Source organism: Athene cunicularia (genome assembly GCF_003259725.1).
Source record: "Athene cunicularia isolate RWA chromosome 9 unlocalized genomic scaffold, athCun1 chr9_part1, whole genome shotgun sequence".
Taxonomy (NCBI): domain Eukaryota; kingdom Metazoa; phylum Chordata; class Aves; order Strigiformes; family Strigidae; genus Athene; species Athene cunicularia.
Genome location: NW_020799110.1, coordinates 17,589,822 through 17,612,397, shown reverse-complemented (window position 1 = coordinate 17,612,397; position 22,576 = coordinate 17,589,822). Strand labels below are relative to the sequence as shown.

General features: G+C 37.3%; 1 protein-coding gene across 5 annotated transcripts in view; it reads right to left on the bottom strand.

Moving 5' to 3' along the window:
* The window catches only part of TRIP12 (thyroid hormone receptor interactor 12), a 79,375-nt gene that overhangs the window by 27,716 nt on the left and 29,083 nt on the right, over nucleotides 1-22,576 (bottom strand). For 2 of the 5 annotated variants that reach the window (XM_026855340.1, XM_026855341.1), the window contains exons 3-13: nucleotides 16,777-16,902; nucleotides 15,022-15,821; nucleotides 7,505-7,610; nucleotides 6,233-6,369; nucleotides 5,224-5,307; nucleotides 3,767-3,862; nucleotides 2,649-2,797; nucleotides 2,289-2,324; nucleotides 2,106-2,201; nucleotides 1,619-1,711; nucleotides 1,321-1,482 (exon numbers count right to left, since the gene is read on the bottom strand). In XM_026855340.1, coding sequence (XP_026711141.1) covers nucleotides 1,321-1,482; nucleotides 1,619-1,711; nucleotides 2,106-2,201; nucleotides 2,289-2,324; nucleotides 2,649-2,797; nucleotides 3,767-3,862; nucleotides 5,224-5,307; nucleotides 6,233-6,369; nucleotides 7,505-7,610; nucleotides 15,022-15,821; nucleotides 16,777-16,902 — 1,885 coding nt within the window. The remainder of the gene's footprint in view (nucleotides 1-1,320; nucleotides 1,483-1,618; nucleotides 1,712-2,105; nucleotides 2,202-2,288; nucleotides 2,325-2,648; nucleotides 2,798-3,766; nucleotides 3,863-5,223; nucleotides 5,308-6,232; nucleotides 6,370-7,504; nucleotides 7,611-15,021; nucleotides 15,822-16,776; nucleotides 16,903-22,576) is intronic. The other 3 variants (XM_026855343.1, XM_026855344.1, XM_026855342.1) reach the window with 2 other exon arrangements.

Below are 22,576 nucleotides of genomic sequence, written 5' to 3'. Positions count from 1 at the left end.
AAGGGAAGAGAGCTACAAAGCCAAACCAACAGGAGATACAGACAATAAGCAGGAGTGAAGGCTACTGTTCTACAAGCTACATGAAGCCTGATTTTTATAGCATGCAGCGCAGCCAAGACAGCAAATCCAAGGATACCACAATTGTTCTAAAAATAGCTCATTAAGTTTGTTTGAACACTAGAAAAGTTCATCTGAACATAATAAACACTTTTATTGTTGTATGAACAGTGGAAGAGGTTTCCCAGAGAGGTTAAGACTCCATCTTTGGAGATATTAAAAACAAAAAAAAAAAATATTCAGCTGGACATGGGCCTAGGCAATCTGCTCTAGCTGACCTTGCTGAAGTAGGGGGTTAGAACTATATAACTGAGAGGTCCCTTGCAACCTCAACTATTCTATTGAAGGCTAACTCAAGACTTGTTTTGCAAGGAAAACTCCAAAATTTGTTAAAACCTTACTTTTGTGGGCTGTAGCTTCTCTTCAGAGAGCAGGAGTCAGTACTTGACCCAACTGCTGCTGAGAACGGTGCTTCCTGTTTCCAGAGCACCATCTAAAGCTGACATTTAGACTTCTGTGAAGCTGCCTCAAAGATTCAAGTAGTCTTTCAGCAAGATGTTGGCAAAATTAAGAATAGCACAAGAATACACAAAAACATTACCTGAAGACTTCCATTTAGTAGCATTTGTTAAGGAACAAAATAATTTCTCCTTTTTCACCTTTATAACAGGGAACTGCCAACCAAGCAGTAAGTCCAAATCTCTTGGGGTACAATAGTCATTGCAAGTGCTCACTTATGAACATAGCAACATTGCAGGATGGGCAGATCTCAGGAGCCCCATGATTTAGGATTCATCACTTCAAACTATTGTGCAAGAGTAGGAACTTTCTTTTAAAAAAGCTAAAAAGCTGTAAGCTCTCCCAAAGTCAAATGGAAAAAAAAAAAAAAAAACACACACCCATAAAAACTGAAACTGAAGCTTTTCTGAGTTTGAAGCAGGAAGGAACCTTGCAACCCGTTAAAAAAACCCAACAGTAATGGTAATGGATTTCCTCTTACAGATGGGCAACAAGGACTACAGACCCACTATTATTCATGTTATAAGTTAAAGTACCTTATTTATCTCATTTTCCAAAATTAATAGGGGTTGTAATGAATCCTGACAGCACATTTACAAAGAAGTGAAAGGTCCATATGCATGTTAGAATATAACAATTTGACAGTATAGAAACTTTAAGGCAATTATCACATTGCAAAGGCAAAGAATGAGATATCTAGAGGCAATTTTATGCTAAACTTTCCATTTTACAATAGCTTCTTACCTGATGGCTTAACCTTTGTGTAAGCAATGGCAAAGAGTCTGCCACAAAGTGAAACTCATCAGGTGTTATACTCTGGCAGCAGTTGGCAGCAATAGCTAGTGCATTCCTCTGCGCATTTATACTGAAGAATTCCAGATACAGCAAACAGTCTGCCAACCCACCCTATAATAAAATAAACAAACATTTTCACTCTCAGTACTGTTAAAAATCACGGAAATTCGTTTTCTTATTTCATTTTCGCAGAAGATCACCAAGATGTAGAACTAGTAGAGGTAAAAAAGGTTTCTTTTTTACTTACTGCCTGCAGAATGGCTTTGCTATGCCTGCGTGATAACATCTCCAAGGCTGTAAGCGCCTGCTCTGCCACATCAATGCACTGAATAACTTGCAGCTACAAGAAAACAAGAAAGCTTGTCAATCAATCTTTAAACTAGTTTGTAAATAACAACCTTGATTAAGACTTGGACAGTTAGCCCACTGACACACATATGCTAATGCAGCTGCACTGCTAGATCAGCTATACAGCTACTCCAAGAATTACCAGTTTGTATAATAAGACAGTATCTTTGCAACACCAATCAGACAAAAAGTTCTCAGTGAATCAGACAGTGCTTTTCAGTAAGGGTATGAACAAGGAGCAAACCTGTTTCTAAAAGCTTCTCATGGATTACATGTTATCCTGTAAGCTGTGAAAAGAAGCCATTACCTTAATGGTATATCTTAAAGTTAAATCAAAAGATAAAATCCCCTCAGATGAGTTTAACACTGCTTTGACTTAAATTTACCTTTTCCAAGAAGACAGGAATTGCATCTACCACAACAGCAGATGATCTGGGAAGTGCTTCCATCATGTATGTTAAGGCCCGACATGCATGGTTCATCTATTAAATATATAGATATTTGTTCTTAAGTTCAGATGATACATTTCTCAATTTCAAAAGATTTCTTAAACATTAAAAATCACTTACAATGTCGAAGTTGTGCTCCATCTGCAGCAACGTTATCTGTTTTTTTAAAAGAGTGGTGTTAGTTCAGTAAAAAGTATCTAGATACCAACATAAAAAAGGGCACATAATAGCTTTTGATGCAGAACTTTGGGTTTTGGTAAAAGTTTGAAAAGAGCCACTACCTATTCCCAAGTATTAAAGAATTAATAGGGCTATCAAAATTTAGTGAAACATGCCCTCAAAGCCAGATAATGCGATATATAGATACACATACATACACATATATAATTAAGAATATATAACGAATTAAGAGTATTTGATTTAAGGCAGATAGAGTGAAATATTACATCCGCCTATAGAATTATGAGATTTAATCTTTACCAAAGCTGGTACAACACTTTTGACTGGAAATCCTCCTAATGTTTCTTCATTCCCCATGACCAACAGCTGGCACATCTCAATCACTGCCTGAAGTTGCTGACTTTCATCAGTGGCTTGGAGACCTTGTAAAAGCTGTTGGGCTTTAGAACCTAGATATTCAGAAAAAAAGATTAGGAAAGAAGATATTAGAAAACATAAGTGTTCAAGGGAACTGTTATGCTATACTTCTGCCAGAGTGGAAGACCAGAGATAGTTTGTTTTCCTCTGCATCTGCAGTTTCACTTCCTTTCCCTGTCATAAAAAGGGAGACAAAAATCTCACTCTTGGCTGTCTTTCCAGTGAAGACTGGTCAGCACAGGGAGTCCACACTGCTCACCATAGCCATCTTGCCAACCTACAGCAGGTGCCAGAACCCACACCATTTCACCTTTATAAAGCAAAGGACTTTTCAGCACGCCCCCTACATAACACAGCACATGGAGTACCCATGAAACCCCATCCTCTTCTTAGCAAGCAGTGTAACAGGCTGCCTTTGGCTCTTCTGGGAAGCTAAACAGACTTGGACTAGAAGATACACATCTTATCCAGCTGCATAATGCAGACATGGTGGAATAAGACTAAGGACCCATGTTCTGACGCACTGTCTGAAGGAAATTATTTCTGTCTGAAACCCAAGACACTTTTGAAACTATAAACAACATACCTTAGAACTGACATCTACTAATAGTTTTAAAACTAGCTAAAGCATTTGTTTGAAGCTAGCAAAAAACAAGGGGGTTGGAGAGATCTTTGGTTAAGCAGCCCATCATGCAAAAGGAAAAGATAAAAGGGGTGAAAAGGCAAGAACCCTCCCTTCCCCACCTAGAAGGGAACATTAAGATGACCCCAAAAAAAAAGAAAAGAAATATGGCTAAAACAAATTTCTTTTCCTTGTAGGAAGAAAAGCAAATTAATATCGTTGACCAGTGGTCCAGTACTATCATGACATACAAATGTTCAACATGTAAAATATTATATTAAACTAAGAAGCTAATACAAATATTAGATTTTACTAGTGGCTGAATTCTACTAGTCTGGAAGTGGAAAGAATTAAGTCAAATTAGACAAACTTTGCTTACTAGCTCCACTTCCAATTGTCCTGTGGAAGAGCTGCGACATCCGAGGACCAAGAGGGCCAAACAGGTGAGGAGGAAGACCCCTAGCCTCTAATAGAGCTAAAAGCAAACAGAGGATAACAGCCATTGTCAAAGCTTCTACATATATTTTTATAAGCTTAAATTCCATGATGCTATAATTTACTAGAATTTTGATACTTTACGAAAGAAGAGTTAAGATTAGATGATTGCAGCTACCTCAGTTTCTAAAAAACACCCAAAAAATGACCTTAGGAACAAATAACTAATCTTTTATGCATCAGAGCATTAAGGCCCTTTAAGAAGTCACCCACTGAGTTTCCAGAGTTACATATTTCACAGGAGAGTCTGGTCTACTAAATTGTTTTAAGTCTAGATCTAGAATAGCAGATACACCAAACTGTAATTTCAAATCTCAAAACTATATAAAATAGGTTGTAAGTTTATCTTCACATTTTCAGGAACAGAATGGCACTACTAATGTAAAACAATGACAGTGACAAAAGAGTTCACAGCTTTATTTGCTGATGAGGAGAGGGAAGAATTTCTGCTGGATATTAGGAGGTTTTTGGTTGTGTTCTTAAACACTTGTCAGTAGTGTTACTTCAGCTAGACTAAGTGGGTGATTCTGATTTTTATTGTAGCAACCATGACTACTACTGAACAATGCAGTAACAATTAATAGTGAAAACCAATTTAGCTCAATATTCCTAATGCATGCCTATGCTTACTGAGAACTATAAGCAAGCGAACTGGTAGTGACACAGCACTCATTTCCACATTAAATACTCAGATTAACTGCAATTTGTCATTTGCAATGGAGATCATTATCTCAAACTTGTTGCAATGTAGTGGTAAAATCATTAAAACAGTTGCAGGACATGCAATCTGAGTTTATACCTGCCTGTACTCAGGTTTTGAGAGACCTGAATCCTTTAGCCCAAGCACAAAAGCAAGCATTTTAAGAACATCTAGATTTTGTTTGGTCAAAGCTTACAGCAACGTGGGTATCTATGACAAGCACAAAAAATGTTATCCAGAAGCAGGCAGAGTAACAGTAGGCCTAACCTGGCCTGTCAACTGAAAACATTCTTGCAAAGACTTCTTTTCATATTTGAGCTTGCACACTCTTATAGGACTGAGTTCTCAATTCTTTCCCCCCACCTCCTCCTGAAAAATCATCAATAGTAGTGTATTATACACCATGTAAATGAGCAAGGACACTATGCCACCCCCCCTCCAGATATCACTTGCAAATTCTCACACCTTGAGTAAATTAAGGCTTGTAAACTCGATACTTCAGAACTACCATAAGCAAAGCAACACATTCAGACAGAAAACCAAAAATACAGCCTTCCCACTAAATATAATACAGAATTTGGGTAAGTATAGCTATTATAGACTACAAACAAATGAATGTAAATTAATAACAACTTTTATACCTTGTAGTCTTCCCATCTCAGAATCATCTGACTCACTTTCTCCAGAGGTTGTCATACCTACAGCCCCAGCAACAGAACTAGAAGCTAAATAAAATAGAGATTACTGCAAGTTATAGTGCCTTTAAAAACTATAAATTTGCATTAATTCCATCATCAAGCAAAGTGTCCACCATCAGAAGAGTGCTCTGTATTTAATCCTGCCACCATCATACTTCTGTACAATTGTCATTTTGACTAGACCAGTCTACACGTCTAACACTTTCCAAAAGCTGAAGAGGCTATATCAACACACAATAATACAAAAAAGTACAGCTAGATCAGCAAGTTTCCTTTCAGACAGATTTGCCTGTATCCTTAGAAAATTTATGCTTTTCTTAATTGAGTGTTATGCTACACTTAGTTCCCATTAATTCTGACTTTTTGTACTAATGTAGTTTAAGCAGAGAACATTTAAGACTTTCTACAATCTATCACAATTGCTGGAAAGCTCCTTTGAACTCACTACTGATTAGGACCAGATGATAAAATTAGATACCACTTAATAGGACTGTACAAGTAAGAATATTTAACTTCATCACACATTTCTCCAGTACAGACATGCTTGCAATCTCAGCAGAAAAGTTACAAAAGAGCTTTTACAGGTAAATACATGCCTTTTGTATTCTGAATACTTTGGTGTCTCTTTGGTTGGCACTATAAGTAATTTATGTAGCACCAGCTGAAGTTACATTTTTTTAATAAATGGTAGATGCCTGAAAACTTAAGTCTGCTTTATTGGACATAGTTTGGAGACTACAAGAAAAGCAGACTGAAACATGTACCAGTCATCCAAGAGATCAGATTCAAAAGTAAAGGTCCCTCTCACCGAACAACCTTCCAGAATTATTTACCGTCTATACTAGCTTTAATAGTTTCTCCCCAGAACTTAATCCATTTAATTGTTTTTCAATGCAAAGAAGTTTATATCAGCAACTATACTAAAAATGCTTCCGCTGGAATTTCTTCTTACCTGCCGCTCCCTGGGGAGCCTCATCTGTACGTGCAGCTGAAGAGTTAACTCCATCCTGGTTGTTGTCAGTATCAGCCATCTTCTCCTGTCGACGAGCTTCAGCTGCTCCTCTTTTGCCCAGGCCAGAGCCTCGCCGACTAAAGATTAAAAAAAACACGTTTCAGACCTTATGAACCAAGACAAGAGATTTATTAATGTGAGATTACTCAATACCACATAACATTTTTGTAGATCACTACCACGAAGTTGCACAAACTGATTCATGTAAGAAAGTCTTCACAAAAATCATCCAACTCATCTTTCCCTCCTTGCACTGCACCATGGGAGTGATAGTTTATACAGATGCATTACAGTTAGATCCCTACATTATAACCTTCACAGAAGTTTGATAACAGGGTAACTGTCTTTAAATGAAAGTTCTGAACTACTGAAAGCAAAGAGAACTCTTATGTGCAACTTGGTTTTCAGTGCCAGAACAAGTTTGAGGGCATGAGCCTTTTTAAATTTGCATTTTTAAACACTACCATCATCACCCCTACAAATATAGATGTCTACAAAATAAACAGTCAAATTCAAATGCACACTTGACAAGAATCAGACTTCAGAAGCTTTTTTTTAATGGCATGGAAGAGGAAAAGGAAGTTATGCTGGAACTACTAAACGTAGTTTAGATGTAAGAAAAAAGTTGTTAAGGCTTTGTAAATCTAGCTTTAGAATACATGCAACTACAAAAATTTGCATCACAGGACACATTTACTCTCCCTTTTAATCTACGAGCTGTTTAAATTATTCGTTCAGGAGTAATTTCCCCCTATATCAGAAAGTATATTAAGTACTTAGATATTCATAATACTGTTCAAACATAGCTGCTGACAAGCTGAGTCAGCTTAACAACATACACTATTAAAACAGACTTCCTGTGTGGTACCATGAAGTCTTTCCTTTTTCAAAGTAGTCCTCTATTATTCATGATGGACAGTAGTTTAGCACTCCTTCTTTGTGTTTAGTACCTTTTTAAACAACACCTCCCCAAGGAAAGGATTATTTAAATCTGTGATACTGACTTTGGACATTTCTTTCCCTCCATTATCACAGCTCAGATAAATTCTATGTGCTACCCATGACACTGATGTAGAGTAACCCAGCAGGCCTGAAAAGCTACAGCTACTTCTGCAATAGCAAAGAGATAGACAAAGCCAGTTTTCATGCATGAAAACAACATTACTATCAATCCACTGCAGTAATCATGTGTTTCATTATCTTAATTTTTACCTGGTGCTAGCACAGGAGCCCGTGGTCTTTTGCCGTGTGCTCCGCCGCAAACTGGGGAGCTCAGCAGGTGGTGATTCACTGCGCTTCTTTGTAGATTTTCTTAGACCTATGTAATATGTAAAGAATAGAATAAATCAGTCTTTAAATACACAGCAGTTCTACAAAGAAACTTAATTTCTGTGTACAGGAAACTTCTATGTAGAATAACAGCTTCTACATAAGAACCACAATAAGCCCACATCAGCTTTTGGTCACCTTGCACTGAACCAGTAAAAGAAAGGTTCATATATTAACTCAAAATAATGAGGAAAAGTAACATGAAACTCCAAGTTGTTACCTAGATACCTTTTCCTAAACTACACACTACAGTTATAGAAGAGCTTGTGTTTCATATGCTAAACAGATTATCACATTATGGGATACAAGTTTATTATTTCCACATGTTGATGTTCAAAACACTTAAAAAGAAAATGCTTTAGCTTTAGATAAAAGAGGAGGAAAAAAAAACACTCTACACTGAGGGGGGAGGGCAGTGGTGGTTGCATCTGTTTTCCTGCACCTCCAAATAAATCTGTGCAGCATAAACTTAATCTTCATTAGCTGAATTATAATTTTTCAACAGTTTAATTCACATTAGTATGGCTTAAGAATAACTGACTTAAATCAAAACCATGCTCTCCTCCAGGAGTCAAACACTACCAGTATTGAGATCTGTCCTATATATTATTCATGTTCCTATTTCAACTACATCCCTTCAACCTCTGCCACTGTCATAAGGTCTTTGAGTCAAATAACCAAGCACATCTTCACAGCTTTGGAAAAGAAGTTGTCAAGTTCTTAATTTAGAAGTATTTGGACTGTTAAAGACTGACCCAACTAATATTAATTTGCTCTAGGTTATAAAGCTATTGCTCTGATGATATAACCCACCACAGAACCAGGCAAATTTTAACACACAAAACCCCATGCAATACAAAATTATCAGATATTGAACAACCTTACTTCAGGCTGATATATCCCATAACAGCTTCCAAACCCAAAGGCTGAGAATTATCATGTCAAAAATTAAAAATCCTTATCAGGCCCAGCTTTACATTCTAGTCCTCTCCCACCCCTGCAATAAATAAGAGAACCCCATAATATATAATTTAGACATACTATTACTAGAACAGATGTAAAGAATTTTGCAAAGAAGAGAAAGTTAGATCACTGCTCCCTCTTCTGGCAATAAAGCAGAAACAAAACATATTTAAATATGTAAGGTTTTTTAGCACTTCACCTATTTAACTAGCTCCTGTCTATTTCCTTAATCCTAAACCAATCCAGGAATACTGAGCTGTGGTACTGAGGGATGAAGTGATAACTACACAGCTTCTGACTGGATATATAATGGAAAAGGGAAAGTGATCTGAAAAGATGTTCCTGACCTGGTCAATAGCCTGTCCTCTAAAATACTACACTGTATCTGAGCCAGGAACACAATGCCATGTGCGGTTTCACATAGATGAAGGTTAACCCGATATTCATGTATTTACCACACATCTTGCTTACTAAGTCAGGAAATCTGGCAACCTTAAGAAAACAACAAGGTTCTTTAACAGCCATCCAGCAAACTGAATCAGGCCAACCACTTAAAATTTTCAGATGATCTGTACATACAGAACAAAACACACATCTATTTCAAATATTTTAAAAAGCAGTGACATTTTTACTACGTATGCTTTCAAACCAAAAATTTACATTGAATTTGGTACAACAGAAATACTGTATGTAGATAGGGTTAGTCATTATGTAAGATACCAGGGGGAGGGGGGGAACACGACACAAAAAAGTATGTTATGAAAGTAGAGATACAAAACTATTTTGAAACAGTTGTAGGATCCTATGCCATAGCTATCTAAGTTTCTCAAGTACTAGAAGTGCACAGATACAGTAAAACTCCCCTCAGCTGGTTATATTTTACAGTAGAAAATAGATGCTTTAACAGGCACTAGGTGTAGCACTGTATTGCTCCACAGATAAACGTGTTTACAACTCTGGGTTCATATTACATGTATGGAAAAACAGGCTACTCAGTACCTATAACTGTGTGGCAAACTTCTAAGTGAGATGTACTTTTGCTTTACATATAGAATATGTTAATTAACTTGTTACAGTAGAGTTCATGGAAAATATACAAATACCTTTTAATTCTGTACATCAACATGCCACTTATTACTTCAAATCTTTGGGTACTCATTTTCAAGTAGTCAGACCTAAATATTAAGTGACTTCAGATCAGCTTGGTAATAGGCTATCAAGGAGACACCACACATTCACTGTAAGTGAAGCAAGATTGACTTAACTTGTATCAAAACAGGAATTCTGCTAAGGGCAAAGGTTTCACCAAACAGCTGTTGTTTAACAGTATGGTACACTCACTAATGTCTTCTTGCCCCCAAACGAATCCCAAGAAGCACAAAGTGCACACCCGATGCTCACTTTCTTGTACCATTAGCATCCTGCCAGTTTGGTGAGCTGAGCTTGCTTAACACAGATCAGATGAACACAGACACCATGAAGCAGTAAAGCAATGAAGCTCTGAAATGAGCTGTCCTTTTCTGTAAGAGGCATTAAATTAGCTCAGCCATCTCTTTTAAACTGAATTACCTCAGTAAGCAGGTTTTAGAGAATGTAGAGCTAGCCAGTTACTGCTTGGTGGGTGAGCTGCAGAATACATCACAGCCTGAGCACCCAGAAGAGTTGAACTCATTTTCTCCTGCTCTCAGGAAGAATGTTGTATGTGTCTGATCTTTTTGCATGTTTCTCATTTTCTCAAGTCTTTATTTCTCTACCTCTGATATCTACCAGGTCACATAGGAGCTTCCACCTCCCTCTATTAATTTCAAAGGCTAAAAAGGAAGCAACGAGACTTTTCAGAGTTTGTTCCCTTCCTGCTGTTCAATGCCACTCCGTGCCCTTAAAGTTCATTGTTTAAGAAGGCTTAAGTCAATCTCACCACCTGCACCTTTTGCAAATCCTTTGAATCGTCCCAATACCTTAAGCTCAGGACTGCTAATTTCTTCAGCACAGGGCTGAACCTTCTTCCTTTCACTCACATTGTCACAAAAATTTGATCTCCCCCTTAACACACTGCTAGCATGGCCTCCCAGTTGAGGAGTTGCAGGAGGCTAACAGACCCAAGCCTTCACTGGTAAATAAGGCATAACCAGCATTCAGAGATAGGAGATTAGAGATGCCCTGTGACTGCCTGATGAAGGAAAGCACCAGTCATACTGCCGTAAGACAGAAGACAGGAAGGGCTTTTAGAGGAATTGGTTTGATGTTCATCTCCAGAAGTTGTTTATTCAGCACCATTTCTGTAATATACAGAGCTATCACCAAGAGATCTGTTTCAAAGAGCTAGTGAAAGTTAAACAGAGATGGACTTTTAATAAACCAGAATAATATCAAATTTGAGCAGTTCATATTCAGCAACTGCTATAACTTCTGATGTAAACTTCAGAATTAAAGCAGAGGCACAGGTTTCCTTATAGCAAATAAATATATTGCTTATGGCCTGACATCATCCTATTTGCATGCCAAACACTCATGTTAATGACTCAGAAGGAAAATAGACCCAAACAGGCTAAACCTGAAACAGCAGAGCCTAATAAAAACAAAAACAAAAAATATCTTAAAAACATCTTCACATTTAAGTGTGTTTTCTGGTCAGCATTTTAAGGCATTTGTTGTTGCATGAAAGAAAAAAAGTTCTGGAAGCAGCTGAACTGCATTCACTTAAGTCTGAGTGTATTACCCAAGCCAAATCAAAGTTAGTCAAAATTTCACAGTACATAACCTGTAAAACCCTTTCTGTGCAACTCAGAAAGATAAATCAGTAGAGATTTACTTGTTAGGACTGGAAGGTTAGACTTCAGATTGGCTCCTGTGTTGGGCTGCTCTCATCACACAGTAAAGATAACGTGAAAATAGCTGTGGCAGGGGAAGGCAAGACAACCTCCTGTCATTCTAATACTCCACTATTTCCCTCCCTCAGTACCAACACAAACACGCCCCAGCTCTCTATACACAGCCCATCACCCCAATTAAACCAAGCATCTCCAACCTAGTCAGCTTCTCATTCCCAAATCCACAACTCTAAGTCTCTAATGACCATCACACAGACAGTACTGTCACCCACAACCCCTAATAAACTATTTCAGAGCTGTTTTCAGATTCTTTCCTCCCCCACCTCTACCAGATTCCTTAAAGATAGGAGTTATGCACCATTCACACTGTGTTCACCTTCATATGGCTTTCCAGTGTATACCAGTAACCTCCCCAGCCTCCCAGACCTTAAAGTACTAGGTAGAGGCTTCTCAGTCAGGGACGTAGTTACCCTACTCTCAACATTGTCCCAGCCATCACTGTCAGCTTCTTCCTACTTAAGTGCCACAAGACACTACAGAAAGGGCAGTAAAGATTTCTCCTCCCTAAATACGGCGACATAATTAAACTTGGGTTTATATTGTTACATAAACAGTGAGATAACATGATTTGCAACATTTTAAAAGCCCCAACCAAATATAGGGCTTAAAAGGGAAGTGAAAGCAATCAAATCAAGAGAGCAGAACAAGGAACTTGCTTTTATTTTCCCCTTCCCATCAAGAAATATTTAGCTACAAGAATAGAGGTAAAAAACTTCAGCCTGTTTTTATTCTTCTAACAAATACCTGTTTTTCAGTGATATCACTGATAAGTTAGACTGCTGTGTAGCTGACAACTCTGAAAGTCATCTTGGATGCATTTAACACCTATCAATTATACAGTGAGGGCTGGACAAGGAACCTCAGGGTATTCCCCTCCACTATGTGAAAAAGCTTCTGCAAAGGTAGCGACCAAGTCTCTCCTCATTCTTCTCTTCAGTAAACCAGTTCAGCTCTTCTAGTTTTTCATTCAAAAATCACAACTACTAGTAATTCTTCTTGTACTTCTTAAACTGCAATACAATGAAGTGAACAGCACTACATTTATGTAGACACGACTGACCATGTTAGCCAGAATGTCCCCTCTCACTTTTCTTCCTAGAACCACTCTCCCCATCATTTCTCCTGAAGTTTCTGCAGCTCCTTATAGAGTTTGCACATGCTTGTTTTTTGTTTATATCTCACTAGTTCTATAAGCCCTACTTCAAACATCTGTTTCATATTATACCCTTATACAAGACTACTGAGTTTTAGCTTTCACTTTCTACACGGGATTACTATGACTTCCAAAGACATGTTCACAGACAGAGGAACATACACCTCAGTAATTTAATCCAGATCACTGTTTGCCTTACTGCTTTAGAAAGCTGTTAATGTATGTGTGAAAAAAAAAAATCACTCACGCTCCCTTATCTTCTAGGGGTACTTGCTTGCTACAGAAAATAAAATTTCAACTTACCCATTATTCCTTAAAAACCTACCCTGGAAGTTTATTTTCTTAATATTTTCTTGATGCTTCTCACCATTATCCAAAATGCATATTTTGTTAAAATATTTCAAATTTGTCCCAATATTTTTCAAGACAGTGCTGTGTGACAGACAAGTTGGGTTTTTTTTCTTTAAAAAAGGGCTGAGTTAACAATAGTTACTATTGATTCCAAGATCTCTTTAATCTGTTGTCAAAGAGCTCTAATGCACTATTTGAAAGGCTGAGACTATTCAAAAACATCATAATTTAACACTTCTATTCTAGGCTGAGTTCTCACTCTTAGTGATATCCAGTACAATCACTTATTCTGATCAGTGATATTCAGTGTAACCACCACTGGATTAAGTTTTGCTGTAACCTACAGTAAAATAAAGATGCATTATACATTTTAGACTTCTTAGTATCACCTGTTAGTACTTTTTTTTCTCTCCTCAAATTGCAATACTACCTAGAGAAAGTAACTTTAACCCTCTATTTAGTCTGAAAAGGTCTCTCACCATGCTTTGTGCCCCTTACCAGTAACTTTTTATACATACACAGACATACCTACAGTTCATACCAACTTGGTTTTGTGACATATACTTGAAAGTCTTAGTTCAACTTGTTTATCTTTTTGCAAAAGATAACTGGAAAAGACTAGTCAGGCTGGCTTTCTCAGTACATTCTTTGTGAAGACAGTTTATACGCATATTCTCAATGCTGTTTTTCAAGCTACTCAACTCACACCCCTCTTACATGGTGTTATGCCACCCTTCCCCTTCTCACTCCTTGCAGTTCTGTAACTTGTCACATAAATCACTCTCTACCATTACCTTCTCATTGTTCACTTGTTGGAGGTAAATTCTTTCTCCTCCCTATCGCTTTTCTTCATTGCTAAAAATTTGCCTATAACATGGACAGGCTTAGCTAAGAACTTGTTGGTTAGTCCCACTCTTGCTCAATTCCTACCACTTCCCCCTCAATCCACCCTGTGCACATTTATAGTTTTTCCTCTGGAACTCATCATCCTGTAAGTCTTGAACCATGAAGCAAGTAGTTAAAACCTTGTTACAAAGAAAGTAACCTCTCTCCTCTTCCCCCATGCTGTTCTTAGTCAATTATGTTAGGGCACCCCAGAATCAATACTCCAGTCATGCCAGTTATCCAAATCAAGCCTGTTCGGTCAATTAAATCTGTTTTGATTAGAGAGAAAAAACATACAGTTGCTCATGTTTATTTCACCTATTTCCTGCATTAATATTAACTACATATCTTGCTCCAGTTTGGGACAGCCTGCTTGTGCTCAGGTCTAGGTAAAGGAACAACAGTAAGGAAGCTTAGGAATCCAGCTTCTTAAATCAAGTTTTAGAGGATACATGCTATAAATCGTACAGTACACAATGGCAGCATGATGCATTTCAAAAATTTTTGTTCAGTGTAACAGAGCTACAAGCATATCTGCACACTAGCAAGCAGGTGTTTTGCTTGGAGACAGCCTGTATTTACCAGTGACAGTGTCCCAGAACAGTACCTGTTACTCAAATCCAGCACCAGAGGGGACATATTTTAGAACAATTTAAAAGAAAGTGACTAATGTCACAGGCACTACGTATACCAGGTTTAAAAGATTACTGTTCTTTAAGTAACATCAGAAATTCTCACAGTGAGGAAATATTAGGAAAGTGGTCTTGGAACAAGAAACCATGTATTATCTATTTGTTTTCCAGCACTTATTACTCCCACTTCATGAAAGCTTATGAAAATGAGGAGAAAAAAAATCTGACAGGAGGAATATAACGAAGAGTTTTGTAACATATATGCCCCATCACAACACCCAACTATTTTGCATATATTTTATTTTTAAAATTCATTTGCAAGACACAGAAGCAACTTAAACTTATAGAACACTGACTGCACTTAAATAATTTAACTATAAATAGTTTCAGGCACAGCTTTACTTCAAAGCTCAACAGAACACAATAGAAATTAATTTCTCAATGAAGATCCCAGGAAGCCTGAAATTTGCTTAGAAGACTTGATTGTGAAATATACATGCTTAATTCTTCCCCAAAAGAACTTACTTGCTAGCTTAGCCTGTAGTCCTGAAGGTCCAGGTTTTGATGTCTCTGACTTGGAAGAGCCTGGTAGAGACAGTTTTGTTTTAGGCAGACTGACTTTTGGGCTGAATCGAGCAGCCCAGTCAAACTTTGAAGAGCCACCTGTTTTACTTGGTTCTTTATCCCTGCTACTCCTTCTTGGACTGGGGCTGGATGCAGAACGGGAACGTCTAGCTTTATTCTGGTCCTTTCCCTGTTTCACTCTGGCACCCTGAGGAACAGTAGAAGAAGCAGAGGCAACAGCAGAAGAGGAAGAGGATGTGGAAGCTGAAGAAGAAGAATCAGTGATGGTGCTACACCCAGCTTTGGCTGAGGTCACCGATTTTGAAGCCAGCTTGGAGAGTTTTGCTGACTTTTCTTCAGCGCCAGTTGATTCAACAGCTGAACCACTCTTTATACAAGACAGATTCTCTGTCCTTTTCCTTTTCTGACTTCGGGAGCTACCAGCAGCTCCACCCTTTCTGGTGTGCGCCTTGCTTGTTGATGGCAATTGTGTAGACTTCGACTGTTCTTGGTCTAGGTGTCTTCTCTTAGATTTAGTATGTGGCTTATTAGTTTCCAAAGAAGTATCAGTGTGTTGAAGTGCTTTGGGTTTTTTAGCAGAGCTAGGAGAATTGGTCCTCCTGTAATCTGGACTAGCACTGCGTTTAACTCCTCGAGAATTGTCTTTCTTAGGCACTTGCCCCGTTTTTTGCTTTTCTGAAGTATTGACTCTTTCCGGATCTTCTTCTTGCGGTACTAAAACAGCAGATGAACTACAGCCTCTGTAAAAGTAAGCAGGAACAGCATTAGTGTTGAACTGGAGAAATCTCAGTTGCAACAGTTTTGCAAGATAAATGTCATCATTCTCTAATAATGAAGGAAACCACAGGTAAGAAACAATGTTGATTATTGAGTCTACATTGAAACAAGAAAAAAAACAAATGCATATATGAGAACAGTCATATTACAAACGTTTTCTAGCATGAAAACTAAAATAAATTGCAGAATAAAAGCATAGTACACTGCTGTTTTTTTAAAAAGAGAAATATATGAGATAATGTAGATAGATTTTACTATCTGATTTTATTTTTTTAATAGATATGTTGAACTGATTAAGAAAGGGAAGAAAAAAGAAAGCCATGAAGCTATTATCTGAAAGTTTGAGAAGTTCCACAGGAGAGTAAGGAGCAATGCATAACTAGTTGTAACTGGATTCTAGTTCAATAAAGGCTCTCAATGAAAGGATAGTTTCTCAATCTTGAAACTAACATAATTAATCACAAAAAAACGGCAAAATTATCTTCTACATGATAGAAAACTGTTCCAGTGCGCATATAGCAGAAATGTATGAAGAGCAAAGTATGACCAAGATGATTACCCTGAACACAGGCACACTTTAGATTAGTCCATGTTTCAATAAATACAAGACAGTGCTCAGAACTCCTTGGGCAATCTTCCCCCAATATGAAGCCGGAAAAGGGGAGAAAGACCTTGCAAAAGTATTCCAGGACTAGTTATGCAGAAGTCATTTCCTCCCCATCACTGATGGAATGCTCTTAGTTGGTGAATTAGAAAAACAAAAAAAACCACTGAAATACATCCACTGATTGCAATATCTAGATTAGTTAAAATCTATTAGTGATACATTTTATAAGAACTGTGTATAACTAGACATATTATACACAGTTGTGAAGCGCAAATAACACTGGTTAACATATAAATATGAAGAGCAATTACCTTTTAGATAAGTGTCCCTTGGACTGCTCAGAAGTAATATTAGACTGCACTTTCGGTGTCTTTGAAATAGATTTTCTACTCTCAGGAGGGCTATGTGCCTTATGTTTTGCCTGCCCTAAATGTGACCTGTCAGCAGAAAGTCAAAACAGAAAGCTATCAGGATTCCAAGATGCAGATACAAACCTGTAGGTGGAATTATTATTTATTTTTTTGAGTATTTACAAATATTAGTTTACAGCTGCAAACCTTTCAATATCAACCCCTAACATTACAGCAATATTTCAAAAGTATCACCTGGTGCAGTTACAAATCACCACCAGTGTACCTGTTGTGTAAAGCACACAGTTATTTAGTCATTTTAAATGACTAAAACATCTTCTCACACCTGAGCTGTGCAGATAAGTTCAAATTTTTCTGGTGTGCAAGATTACTAAATTATTCACCTAAGCATTAAGTTAGCATGCTATGGCACAAGACTGGGGCACCTGCCAAAGACCTCTTCTCAAAAATAGACATACACTTATCAACCTCAAGATTACATGCATTAAGATTTTACCCAGTTAACGAGTGTTTACAAGTTTCTTTACTCTTCCATTTAGGAAAATCAAATGCTTGGAATGGGAATGCAACTAGTTCCACTCAGTAGGAAAGTTCAACCCTGACAATTATTTTCTGGCAGCAGATCCACAAATTCAAATGATTGAGAGCTGTTTAGTAACAGCTAAAGTAAGAGGAATGAAGAAACACGTGCTACCAATGAAGGCCTTCAGATAACACAGGAAACCTGTGATATCAGAGAAAGGAATTAACTACAAGAGGTCTTTCAAGCAGCTTTCAGCTGCATGCAAAAAATGGTTTATTTCATGAGATCTGACTGGAGGACAAAGATCATACTATACCACAGAAAAAATTTAAGTATTAAGTTATATCCTCACATATTCCATGTCTATTTTCCAAACCAATCAGAATTACCATCTGCAAGACTCAGAAGAGACAGCTCATCAACATGTAAAACAGCATGGTTAAAATAAGATTAAGAATAATAAGTAATAGTACTAATTGCTAAGGCAAGAGACATCTCACTTGTACTTCCCTGGATAAAACATGCTTTTGGCTAAGCTGTCACCAGAAGATGACTCTACTGCTCATATCCTACCTATACAGAAACTCCAAGCACCACTAACCTTTATAAAATCTCAAACTAGTGTAGTATTAAAGCTCGAAGAAGCAATGTTTCAAAGTTAAAGAACTCCTGATTATATGCTGATATGCTATTAACCTAGGCTATCTAGTCCTTTGAGCCAAGTTATGCAAACATCTTTGAATCACAGAGGGGAAGGGGAGGGGAGAAATGTAGACTTCATATTTAAGTGTCCTGCTCCTACCCATGACCCCAAACATCAAAAGGTTTAGGCCAAAAGTGGAAGAGGTAAAAGCTTTCAAATAGCTTCTTCCAAGGAAATGCCAAAAATATAGAGCAAAGGCAGAGCTAAACCACCTATTGACCAGAAAGTTTCACCATCCTCTTAAGGATTTCAACACAGGAAAAAAAGTAACAAGTCTAATCACCTAAGCAATAACCACACGATAATATCCTTAGAGTTGAAATGGTAAAAATTTGGTAAGATTACTGTTTTTCTTGATAACTTTCCTTCATTTTCTTCTGAAGTATTCTCACTCAGTCTGTCACTGAAACTGATGAATACACCTAGACAGCACATATTCAAAACATCTTCTGTGGTTCATCTTTCTAAGAGCATAACAGTCTGAAAAGATTAACAGCATCTTCTCCATATTCTAGTAATTTGTTTTTACTTCACATATTACAAGAAATCAATTTTTCTATCAAGAGCAAGTGAAATAAAAGTCAGAACCTTAGCTCACAATAGTAAACTCCATCAAGGTAAACTTGGGAATGTTTCACCTGATACTCAGTGTTTGGATTTTCCTTCTCCCCACAAAAAATTAAGGTGTGAAATTTAATTTTCCCTTGAAATGTTTTTATTATGGGAGCAACAGAAGTTATTACATGATTTACACTTGGCATGAATCTATTTTTTTTTATGTAAGCCAACTGATCAGGGTTCATTTCTTTTGAAGTATAATTTAAAAGGCTATTTTCCCTTAAAGATTTTTGTTTTGCTTTAATTAGAACTGGATTCAGCTTAGTGCTTTAAGTGTTCACATAACACAAATAATTTAAGATCTTTTCAACTAAATTATGGCTAAAGCAATACATCAAAATATCAAGTACTTAAATCATGCACTGAAAAGTTTCCACTTGTTTCAGGCTTATCTTCCCCCTTAAACCCCTTCAGGTTCTGAAGTTTTTACAAACAATTTCATACCAATATCCAATTTGTGTAGACCAAAGCTACAACCATATCCTGGAGAACCTGAATACCGTATTGTGCAGACTATTTACATTTGCTTTATTTTCTCTATCTGTCAAACTATCAGTAAAAATAACACTCATAGCCAGAGCAGAAAGCTTACACTAGAAACCTAACAAATAGGGAGTCAAAACTGATTAGGAGTTTTTTTTAATTTTATTTTTAAAGGCCTACTGTGTTCTCACTTGTCATTCTTTGAGTTTAATCATTCCCTTTCCATGTGTTGCAAAGAGAAGGTACACAAGACAATAGCAACTTCAGGTCTCATTTAAAAAGTTAACTTACATACAAAGGTAGTTAAAATAGTCTAGTGAGCTAGAAACAAAGAGTAATGCTTGGAGAACTAAGTGCTATGAAAGGTACCTGGGCAGCTAGAAGATTGATTCTTGTTAAAGGCTGTGAGCTACCTGTAGTTTTGTCCATAATTAAAGGCTTTTATCTCATAACACCCAATTACAAGCTCTTTATTCCTGTCCATTAACATATTATTCAGAAGCTACACTTAAATTTTCCAGCAACAAGTGCTATGTTCCTCACTACTTGCAAAAAGGTAAATATTTATGAGCTTATGTTTTTCCATTTCTATTTGCAAGGGCAGATCCAGAAATACTGAGTGCTTGCTGCACCTTCAAGTGTTGCTTTGGATTTTCTTAGTTTTGCCACCCCCACCCCCCACCCAAGTTAAAGACAGTTTCATAACCCACTCCAAGGCTTCACAATTGGGCAAAGCTGTCTGCTGATACATGTTTTTATTCCTATGTAGACACTCAGTTTTGAGTAGCACACATAAGTTGACAAGTGACCCACCATTTAGTTTGCAGTGTTCATATAATCAATCTTGTGGAAACTACCAGCCCTTAGTATTCCTTAGCAAAACCATAAAAAGGAATCAACTAGAACCTGTCCGCAAGGAGTTACTCCGTGTGTATGAAAAAAGTACCTTTTGAAGTTAGTTAATAAACAAAGTGTTTCATCTAAGTCACATTCCTCAGCAGCTGAGAGTGAGGTATTAAATGCCTCCGAACATGAAGCATACAAAGCTGAACACTCTTCTACTTCTGTCATAAGTGAGATGAAAAAAAGCAATCACAAAGATGAACTGTGTAAAAAAACCCTACTTTCTCTCCTCAAATACTCCACTCATCTTCCCTACCAATGCAAACTTTTAATTTAGTATTTACAAAAGTCTCAGGTAAGATGTTAAGAGTTAACATATTATCAAGACTGGTCCAAAATCAAAACCTGTTCAGAATAAAAATAATTTAACTGAAAAAAAGTGTTCCTCTTTCTTTAGTATTTGAAAAGGGTCAGACCAAATTGTTTTCCAGATTCTGCTTATACTAGTGTCCTCTATGCAGCTAACAAGGATCTCTTATTTAGCCTTCAATCCCAAATGCACAAACACATGTATATATTATATTGTGAAAACTTAAAGTTTTTATAAAGTATCATACTTCCATAGGCAACTGCAACAGCATAACAATCATTTATGTTAAAATGATCTCTCTACTTAAATACTGCTGTTCCTAAGGTTTCAGAAGAGTGACAATATGCAGATTTAAAGATAAGCACCACTGTCATTTCATGCAACTAAAAACAAAAGTTAAAGTTTTGCAGAACTAGTACATAGGTCCGCTGCCATTGCTCCAGACCAAGTACTAAAACACTGCTCACATCTGAAAGGAACAGCCAACAGCATCACTTTCAGAAAAGATCTTATTGTGTGCCTCACAATATCACTTGCAAATCGCTCACATTCAAATACTGTGGCATCACTGGCAACTTAAGACACAAGGGCACAATTCTTCAACACACATGGTGACAATGTAGATACAGTTAAAGTGACAGCAAGTACCTTCCACCCCCTCTCCTCCTGCCCCCAGGAAAAGAATGCTCTCATTAATGCATCTGCTTCCCACTCCTCTTCGGTTTACTGCTGCAAAGGGAAGCTTTAGTATCATTATTCCTTCCTTACAAACCTGCAAAGAGTCATCCTTCAATGGAAAGTGCTGGAAAAGATAGTTTAGATAAAGGTTCACGTTGTACAATTAGGAAGGTGTTGTTTTAACAATAATTCTAAATTAGGAGGATAACACTGAATACCTTTCAATCTGGTAGTAAAGCAAGTCAGAACTACAATTTCCACGAAAGCAGAAAGTTATTTCAACATCACTAGTGACAACAAAGAGTGAAAAATCACATTAACTCAACTTTACCAAGACAAATTTGGTATGCACCTACAGGGTGGGGGAAGAGAGTTCACTAGTTTATACATCTGTAATCAAACATGCATCCCTTGATTCTTTTAGAGAAAAAACACACATCATAGATGCTAAGTTTACTTTCAATTTGTGCTGCAACTATCTTTCTACACTGTGAGCCTAGCATCACTGGGTTTTTTTAAGCAAATGCAACCATAAAACTCAAACACTCAAAAGCTCATATCAAGTTAGTGTTGAGTGTGAAATGGCTAGCAAAACCCGAGCAGAAACCACATTACCGGTATCCCCTGGTCATTCTGACTGCAAGTATTGATCTTATTAGGGTGACATCAAATAAACCCAGTCTAGAGGAAAATGGGTTTGCATTGTTGCTTCCAGGTTAAGCCAAATCTGCCAGTGTTAGATGTCACAGGAGGATAGATAATCCGACATTTATGTTTTACACACTAGACCAGAGAAAAGTTTGGCATTTCCAAAGTCTGCAAGTGAACAATAGCTGCTCAGCAAGTTGAACTGATAAAGTTTTAAAAAGACGACCTTTAAGATGCAAAAAATCTAAAGACTACAGAAGGACATGCATTAGCATTTTGTCTTGAAGCAATATCATTCTCCAGCCTCTCCTTTAACACCTTTCTCAACTGAAGTCTATCGCAGTCAGAGCGTAAGAGTTGGAGGCAAAGTTAGGGCTATTACAACCACTCAGATTAGCGGACTTGACAAAGTCTGAAATTATAGTACAAGTGACAGAACTGCAGAACCTCTGGAGGTTTTGTCACTTAATTTGTATTTTGAAAAATGCATGCACCTTAGCCACAAGAAAGCTTTAAGAAAAAAGCTGCTTCATTTCCACCATTTAGAAAGCTATTTATACAAAGCACAAATGTAATCAAGTACACAAGTTCAGGCAGTATCAAAACTTGTCCTTGCTCGAAGGGTTACGATTGCATATCTATGACCAAAGTGAAGTAACCTTCTCCAACACTTTACAAGGTGTGGCCCTTAAATTTGCCTATAAATTTTGTGGCTAATTTTAGGTTGAAGCAACACCCCCTCGCTGACTCACATTACTCCTTAATTCCCTCTACAATACTAGTTGTTTGTTGATTTGGGGTTGTTTGGGTTTGTGGGGGGTTTTGGGTTGGGTTTTTTTGGGGGTTTTGTGGTGTTTGGGTTTTTTTTTGGGGG